General features: G+C 42.3%; 1 protein-coding gene across 1 annotated transcript; it reads right to left on the reverse strand.

Annotated features, from left to right (window-relative positions):
• Window positions 1-10: 10 nt before the first annotated feature.
• Window positions 11-8,887, reverse strand: PIH1D3 (PIH1 domain containing 3). The gene is made up of 6 exons (XM_009869136.1): window positions 8,789-8,887; window positions 7,036-7,099; window positions 5,507-5,612; window positions 3,624-3,720; window positions 2,538-2,623; window positions 11-140 (listed from the first exon to the last, which is right to left on the reverse strand). The coding sequence occupies exons 1-6, from the start codon at window positions 8,885-8,887 to the stop codon at window positions 11-13; spliced, it is 582 nt and encodes a 193-aa protein (XP_009867438.1).
• Window positions 8,888-9,250: the final 363 nt, after the last annotated feature.

Raw genomic sequence — 9,250 nt, forward strand, 5'->3', positions numbered from 1 at the left:
CCTCCATGCATCAGGCAAAATTTATGAAATCAAACATCCTCGATACTCTCAAGGTGACTTCCAAAGTCTCTTCCTCCGAGAGAAAACGAGCTTTACCTTTCTTGCTGTCTACCTGGTACGGGAGGTGCAGCAGCAGCTTTCTGTAAAAGAGGACACAGTGAATTTCGATGTCTCAAACCAGGTGAGCAACTGAAAAGGCATTGCAAGTTACTCTTGCAATTCACCAGTAAGTACACCAAAGCATGTTCTATCAGTATATCTCATTCTCAAGAATGCCTGTGGTGTTCCTGCAATACTCGGTCCACAGCTACAAAGGCCCTCAAATATTTCCAGCACTATTCCTTTCTTTTGGCTGTGGCTATGACAACGGTTTCCAGTGATGGCTTGTGGGCTCTCTCCACTATTCTTGCTTTTGCAAGGGCTGCATTTTAAATGCAGAGGAAAGATGAGCTGCATTGATAATGCTCTCTCGCTGGTGAAAATCTGAATAATGCCTAAAGCCTGACCGCGTCTTCAGGAGTTTTGTCTTCTCTAGTAAAAAAAGAAACAAGCAGTGCAGCCTGATTAGAGATTCTGGCCAGTCTGGTTTCACAAAGGATACATCTACCCTATAAAGCACAGCTCAGGTGTGAGAATGGACTTCCAGATATGAAGTTGTTGGGATTTTAACCTCTGCTGAAGATTAATTCAGTGATCCCCTGCCTGTGGCTCAGGCACATAATACAGAAAGAAAGGATGAGTCTTGGACTTGGAAACTATTCCACAGTCCCTTGCTAATGTCAGACAAATAGCTTTTCCAGGAACGGCTGAGCAGCCTTCGGGCTTATCTCCTCATGAGGATGTCCCTGTCTGGACCCATTAAACTCTTGTCATGGATGACAGTTTAAACTTACTTGCTCATGCCGAGTCTGGACTCTTTTGTCTTTTTTCCAGGCTTGTATATTAACGATATAAATGATGGGTCAGTCTTGGACCTCCACTATATTAACAGTGCAAACAGAACCAAGGACACTTTAGAATCAAGCGATCTGCCCAGCCAAACTCTACAAAGCCCAACAGGACAACGTGCTAGTATAAATGGGGTTCACTTTAAATTTGACTTTAAATCATGCTGATTCTTTTTTGGATCTTTTCAGCCATCCTGTAGGACCCATGCCTGAAAGATGTACACTCAAAACACCTTTGCATCACACCTACTGAAGGCAGCAATTTGGTACCATTTGGAGAAGTCCTTAAAGTCAGCTTGGCTTAGAATGAGCCCCAGGACTACGGTGTTTAGAAGAGGGTCCTTTGAGGCCTCCTACACATCTGTCAGAGTACGGTGTTTTTCAGTACATAGAACTTGAAATCGTGTTGCTTCTTTCATACTGAGAGGGCTTGCACTTTTATTTGTGAAAGCAGCACTAGCTCAGGCTGTACCCAAGCAACCATTAGATTTATGGCAAACTTTATTTGCTAGGCTTGTGACTAGAGACAGCTGGGTACTAACAGGATAATAACAGATCTGAGTCACCAAAAAGAGAGAACTGCAAAAGAAAAAAGAATGCTGAGGTTTTTCTACATCTGCAGTATTACATTAAGCTACCTCTTTTACTACCTATAGGTTCCACAAGTGATTAGCTGAACAATTATTCCTCTTGATTTTCCAGCTACAGAGCCAACACTTCCAAACATCCTTCCACTCCTGTGGCATTTCTGGGTTAAATCCAAGCAGTGGGTAACAGACTCCGCTTGGTCTGGGAGAAAGGTGGCTTTTCTATAGTTAGTCCACTAGAGGCAGAATTTATCTGGGCCTTGATGCATGGCCTACACCCTGATTTTATTTGCTGGAAGCTGTCCACTTATGGATTTTCCCACATTCCATTCAATGCAGCATGTCAGCCTGGAGAGGATTAAGTTTTCTTACGAAAGCTCCCTGTTGTGAAGGAGGATTTAAAGCCAAACAGACATGGGAATTATCTGGAAATCTCTGACAGGGCAATTGCACACGGAGGAAATATGGAGGAAGACTGAGAAGTCTGAGAGAGTATTACTTCATTATCTTTGTAAGTTTGAAATAGCCCTATGAAAAAGAACTCAAAGGATATCTCTTTAGGGAAACCTTGTAACATTTGCCTCTCTGCATCCATGCCTGGAAATGTCCACAATTTGGCTTTCAACTTCTGAAAATAGAACTTCACATTTTCTATCATCTTCAGTTTTACAAATTAGTATTTAGAAAACAAACTCCCAATAAGTCCTCCAAGACTGTGGGCAGTTTTTTGCCAGAAATTTTGGGCCCTTGAAGCCTGGCTCTTCAAGTAGCCAAAATCTGTCTTAAAGCTATTTTTGCTAGAACATTATCACAGATTCAGAGTTAGCACACTATACACCTACGGATGGACTATGGTTACTTGTTGGCTATATCTATTTCTCATGTGCAATTAATAAGCAGATTTTCATCTTTGGGTTTACTTTCCACACAGTATTCACTTGGAGGCTTGGTTAAACCTCCTTACAAACAATAACTGTCCTTCTATCAATTCTCTTTTACTTACTTTTGGGGAGTTCGAAGGTCAAGAACCTTGTCCTGGATATCTAATGTGATGTCTGAATACTTTGTCTCCGGCAGCTTGATTTTTATCTGAAATGATGGGCAGAGGTAAAGCTGTGATTAGATATGTAGACCTACAAGCCATCTGCATGAATATCTTGATGCTAGTGTCAAAGAGCAACACTCTGAGCAGGTAATTTGTACCAAAGAAAATACGACAGTGACAATCATTGCTTTCAAGAGCTTAGGGATGTGTATTGACATCCTGTTTTCTTCAAAATCCTGAGCAGAGAATGTACTTGACAGCTATTCTACACCCAGCAAAACCCCCTGGCTTTCCATATTCCACAGAGAGCTTACTTCTACAAGAAAAATTGCACAGCAGTTCTACCTGTCCTGAAGTTCAGAAAGCATGGAGGACTTTGATCATAGAATAATGGGACAGGATCCAAAACCCGTAACCTTAAAGACTGCCAGTGTTGCAGCATTCTGGTAAGTGGTGTACCTGTCATAATAAATGCAGGCAGATGAAAAACATCTCCTTCCCCAACCATCTCCCCTTTTTGGGTGTAGAAAACTGCTTCTGTGTGGGGTCCTCCGTGGGCTGCAGGGGGACAGCCCGTCCTCTCACCCCAGGCTGCAAGGGAATCTCTGCTCCAGCACACCTCTCACCCTCCTTCTTACTGGCCTTGGTATTTGCAGAGTTGTTTTGCTCACAGCCCACTCCTCTCCCCACTGCAGGTTTTCTTCCCTTCTTAAATATGTGATCACAGAGGTGCTACCACCACCACTGATTGGCTCGGCCTTGGGTAGAGGTGGGTCCAACTCAGAGCTGGGGAACCTTCTACAGGCTTCTCACAGGAGCCACTACCAAAACCCCATCACACAAACCGAACGCACAAGTGTGAATTTGATCTATGAATGCTTGAACAACCACAAGAAAACTTGAAGAAGTGCAGGAAAATCCTACAGGAGGCCAAAGGCAGCAACGGAGCTTGGTGTTTTCATTCTGTCCCTTAAGAAGGTGGCAAGATTGAAAAGGGCAGAGAAGGAGCACAGGGAAGGGATGGGAGGGACAGGTTCAGCTCACCACCATATCTTCACAGCAGGCTGTGGAAGGGTCTTTCCTGCTCATCCCAAAGAAGACATCCTCCGTTCCCACGTGCTGTTTGAATAAAATCTGATACCTGAGAAAGAGAAGTGGTTGCCTAATGATACTGGAGAAGAAGCAGGAGGCTAAAGGAGACTGTATTTCTCAGAGGACCGTAAATATCATCACCGCATTGTCTCTCCCTCTTTCAAGTCTTCTTTCAAGGCTTCAACCCACCCGCACTGCGTTTCTGTTCAGAGTCATGACTGAGTTAACTAGAAGACAGGTGAAGATTATTTCCTCCACCTTTCAAGGCATTCACTTTGCTGCCTCTGCTTCACTAACCGGCCTTTGCAGGATCAGGAAATGCAACTTAAAGGAATGTGATACTTATCAACTAATCAAACCCCACAAACCCTTGGGAAATGGATTTGAAAAGGGTGCTGTCACAACCACATGTGTTTTGTTCTGTCACCCGTCATATTCTTGCAGCCTGAGAATGACACCCTTTTGTCAGACCGTAATTATTTTGCATTCGGCCAATGTTTATTTTCTACCCCTCCACATCTACAAAACGTAGAATCACGCACTCCCTTGCTCTTGATACTTCATGAAGGAGGAAATACAAATTAAGTTTGTATTTAGAACATTCATTACTCTAACTAAATTGAGCAAAGTCACTTCTCTAAGCTGGTGGAAAGACTGTATGGGAAGTTTATTTCACATCTCTGGTGTTCACATGCATCTGCAATAATTCCTAAGTCAGTGAGAGAAATCTAATAGCTCTGAATGCACTTCTCTAGCCATGTGTTTTCCTTTTTGGACATTATCCTTAATTCAGTTTGATGAACTGTTACAAAGACTTATACCCTCTTTTCATCTGTGCAACACAGGCTATAACTACTTGAGGCTAAACACTGCATTTTACCCAGCATGGAGGGAAGGGTCAAAAAATAGCATGAAAACCCCCTTCTTTTGTGCCCACAATACAAAGAGAGCATATTCTATACCTCATGGGTTTCAGGAAAAACGGTGTGAGGTTATAGATGAATGCCAAATCGTTTCCAGCACTGCTGACTCTAAGTCCAGGTGGGTCTTGGTCCTGCATTTAGATCAGGAAATCAAACACCTAATGGCATGACTTACATGCAGATTAAAAGAAGGATTCTGGACTACAAACTAATGTAGAATGTGTCCATGGGCTTCAGTCTGTTTGCTCCAGCATGTTGTATCAGAACACACTGATAGAAACACAAAGGCTACTTTGAGAATTGATCCTGAAGGCTTTCTGACATCTACAAGCCACAGCTAACAGGCTGTATCCATTTCAAGAACATTTTTGCTACTGTTTTTCTAGGAGCAAGGGAAAAGACTCTGGTTTTAGACTAAGATTGAATGACAAGATTTAAAAGTTCAAAACTGCCTGCATATAGCCTTCCCTCCTTTAGCACTATTTGTCTCCACAGAGCTTAATTCTTTGAAATGCAAATATAAGTTGGAGCATTTTATGAATTGATGAGCGTGAAAAATGAATGCATCTTGGCTGCAGCGGGAAAAGACAGGTATTTCACACAAATGACATATCTGAAAGTGTTTGGCTGGCCTACTTCCACTCCTAATCTCACTTTATGCAAGTATGACACTGCAGGTAATCTAATGATGGAGCAAAAAAGCAACTCCACATTCCTGTTATGAGATCGAAAGTGGGAGCTTGAAGTCACACCTTGTGTGTTGATTTAGATGCCACACCAATATCCTGCCTTTCTCCTTCCGTGACACAAGCTTTTCAGATGATTGTTCCACTCCAGTGCAGCAGATGCTGTTTAACTTGTGTATTTATTAATGCTACATAAAGTCCATGAAGGCAGTGTCAGCTCACTTACTCTGGCTGTTCCCTGGGGTCCCAGGTATCATCAAATTCAGATCCTTCTGGGACCTCCTCTGTGTCCCAAATAGTTTTCCGATTTTCAGATTTCACTTGGAAAGTACCTGCAAGCAACAAGAAAAATCACGCTGTCACATTTTGAAATGTCTCTGTTCCTCTAGGTTTGCTGAAAATTTAGATTTTTCTAGGTTTAAGAATAATCTTTGTATGAAAAGCATTCTAGTTAATGATTACAGTCTCTTTCAGCTCAGTATCTTATGAATGAGAATTCGCAGAGGTAGGATGTTTTCCTTTCCCTTAAGTCTCCTTTACCCAGCCTGTATGTCAAGGAAATCCTCCTTTCAAGCATAAAATATCTAGCACTTCAAAATGGGTAAAGTGTAAAAGTATGAAATATTAATCTTCCCCAAATCTCCTGACATGAGATTTTTAAGTGAGCAGAGTCATTTACAAAAGGATCTCCTCCTCACATAGAAATCCAGCTCTTCCCATTAATTATTGAGCACAGCTCAGATAAGATACTGAAGACACATGAAAGTTCACAGGCAGAATACTGTAGTTTATGCCTGCCCTACATGGAAGAATGTATTTTCCAGTAAGATGGTAAACCTGTAGCTTTGAAGTTTTTATAGTAGAATCTCTGGCTACTGTTGGAATACCAGGCAAAAATATTCCATTTGTCATATTTGCCACAATTCCTTTCCTGCTACACTCCCTCTGGTCCTTGTTGACCTTTCTTACAGTCTTGACAGTGCCCAATAATGTGACGGTGTTAGCTTCAGGAAAAACTTTACAGTAACTTTGCCAACCCTAAACTTGTCTTCCGAGTACAATCCATGGCATTGACACAAATTTAGGAACCCTCAAGATATTTGTTTTCATTGCCCAAGAGTCTCCCTTTCTCTGTGATGCCAGAACACCCAGGCTCAGGTAAAGCATGTAATTTTGTGGGGTTTCCAGGCAAAGAACAGGGTGCAGGAAGAAGAATAACTGAAAACCTGTTGAGGTCAGCACTGAATAAGCTTCTATTTCATCCCGTACACGGTCTAAAATAAGGTTGGGAAACTTTTGGGGGGAACATGGTATGACTGTTTCACAATACACTTTACATCTTTTCTTCTTCACAGGCATAGGCTCGGTTCCATGCAGTTTATTCCAAGAAGATCCTTTCAGGTGAGCCCATCTTCTTTGTCTGCATTAGCAACTCCGTGAGAGTACTTATGTGGAGGTTTTTGCTGCACAGTTATGGTTTCTCTCAGCCCATGACCAGGCTCTGCTCTGTACTCTGTTTATCATTGCCTCTTGAGGCTGCTCTGCTCTGGAGTTACCCTTTGTATATTTTCCAGTTAAGCTTTCAGAAAATGAGGAATTTTACAGTGTAATCATAAAAAAGGTAACTCTATTTCCATCTCAAAGGTCAGCGACCACTCTCTTATTTAAGAAAACCCCATCAGTGGTAATTACCACAGCTGTTACAGTCTGCTAACATGGGACTGAATGCTAAAACAAACCAACACTCCTCCTTACCAGTGGCCTCTTTCTTTACTGGTCCAATACTACCAGGAGTCATGGTGCTAACAGAAGAGCGCGGCTGCAAAAAAAGGCAAATGGAACTTCAGTCAATTTTCACAGAGCCCAGCTCAGTAACAATGATAATGTCAATAAACACAAAATGTTGTCCGAGGTCAAAGAAAACCCTGCTAGAATCCAGACAATATTACCCCACAATTTCATGACTGAACCACTGAACGTTCTCTCTTCTTCACTCTCACAAGGTTGCAGAAAGCAACCTTGACATCCTGGGTTTAAGCAGTACTGCCAGAAGCACAGTTTTACAGACAGATATACTTTCTGAATATCAGTTTCCATGGCATTTTGGCAAAATTTCCATGCTTTGCCTGCCATGAAAATATTACAGGAAACCAAGGGCGCTATGTGAAAACCCCATCACAGCATTTGGATTCCTTTTGACAGTAGAGATCATTGGAGGCAACAACATTTTCCTGTAATTATGAATCAATTTAGTGCTAATAGGCCAATGTGAGCCATTTCTCTATATATGAAGATTTCTTGGTTTGATAGCAGTGCCTCATATGCACAGAGCATTAAATTAAATCAAAATAAAGATTTCAGTTTACCCAGATTGACTCAGACTTAATTGCCATCCCTTGTAGCAATTTTCCATTTCTGTCTCTGAAGTGTCATTCATTTCATTAATAAGATGTAAACAAATTCTTTTAAAATCAGGATGCTCACTGCAAAGATGTACAGCAATAATGCTAGGTTTAAAAGGCAGGCTTTAAACAGCTGAAGGGTAGTTAGAGTGTGAAGGACCACAGCTACCACCTCCCGAAAGGAAATTTCAAGGGGTACGTATATCCCTTTTACTCCAAATATTATTACCATTGTCATGACTAGTGCACAGCTGCTGGGTCAGCCAATTGGCTCTTTGTTGAGTGATTTTTGTTATCCATGTCATAACACAACCAGTTCAAAATCCTAAGAGACTCAGCAAGTTCTGAGCCTTCACAGAGGTCTTCTACATTGTGATTTTTAGCACCTGTGGCCCTCCTGGGATACTTCTCCCCAGCACACACACAAGGTCTCGATAAAAGCAGAGGCTGCAGATTGCAGGAATAATATAAATTTTTTCCAAAAGCTGTGATTTTTATCAGTCCTGAGATGAAATGGTACAGAAGGCTGGAATGATATTTCTCTCATTAATAATTCAAATCATTCACCTCACAATGATTACTCACCCTTGCCTACTCTACACTCACCAACGTATCTGTTGTACTTCAGTGATCAATTATCTGTATGGTTCTTCAATGCATGACACAGAATTAATACACTCAGTTGCCTCTGGATATGTCAGTCTTTGCTCGAAGTTAAGCAGCCACCTTTTTCCCTTCATCTGAAGCGCTTAGCTGTAACTGTGTTCATCTCTGAGAGACTTCAGGGAAAAGTAGGGGAAAATTCAAAGTATCTAAAGCTGTTTCAGCTGCACATTCTCATTTCCTTCAGGCTGAAAAATTAAACCTCCCTCCCATTTTGTGGCCACAAAATCTCCTTGTTTTCCTGGGGCATCTGCTTCATTCTCTCCCTCAAGAGCTTGTCACCCTAAAAGCACCTTCTAGCTGTTTCAGTCAGTCCAAAACATTCTAAGGTTTCTATTCTCTTTTTACTCACTCTGGGAAAAGAGAGATCTGCTTCCTCAGTTAACATGGTTAGGCTATAGGACAACAGATAAAAGATGCAGCATTTCTCCTGACAGACTCACCACATGTTCATCATCATCATCGTCATCTTCTGGAGCCTCACGAAGCAGTTTGGCAAGGAACTGCAGGGAAGAACCTGAGGAAACACTGTCCACATCCATCCCCAGTGCTCACCTGTGCAGAAGAAGCAAGTGACAGATGAAGAAAGAACAAAACATGTTCTGAGCTGCCCAGAAAGAGCAACTTTTCCTGCTATGTGTCCTAGAAGGGTAAAGTTTAGCCAAACTCTTACCTCTGTGTGATGTCAAGACACATAAACCAGAACTTTTGCTCTCTGTGCTCAGTTTAGAGACTCTTTCTGCTCCACGGGCATGAGTTGCGATGACAGCTCAGGCCTCACGGTGCCGGTCAGCTCTGGCAGACCCCAAATCACCGTGGATTTGTAGCTACGGCGGCAACGGCAGCAGGACGCCTCGGCTCAGGCCTGGCACCTGGGCCCAGCCCCCCGACCCTGCTCCGGGCGG

This window comes from Apaloderma vittatum, unplaced genomic scaffold (genome assembly GCF_000703405.1).
Source record: "Apaloderma vittatum isolate BGI_N311 unplaced genomic scaffold, ASM70340v1 scaffold8255, whole genome shotgun sequence".
Lineage (NCBI taxonomy): Eukaryota > Metazoa > Chordata > Aves > Trogoniformes > Trogonidae > Apaloderma > Apaloderma vittatum.

What these genes read in the sequence shown, in the direction of transcription:
- PIH1D3 (XM_009869136.1), bottom strand. Translation starts at nt 8,887, where the DNA reads ATGGATGTGGACAGTGTTTCCTCAGGTTCTTCCCTGCAGTTCCTTGCC. An exon ending in CCTGCTGTGAAGATATGGTG is followed by an intron (nt 2,624 to 3,623) that starts GTGAGCTGAACC and finishes CCATCATTTCAG; the next exon opens with ATAAAAATCAAGCTGCCGGA. An exon ending in GACCTTCGAACTCCCCAAAA is followed by an intron (nt 141 to 2,537) that starts GTAAGTAAAAGA and finishes CCTCTTTTACAG; the next exon opens with AAAGCTGCTGCTGCACCTCC.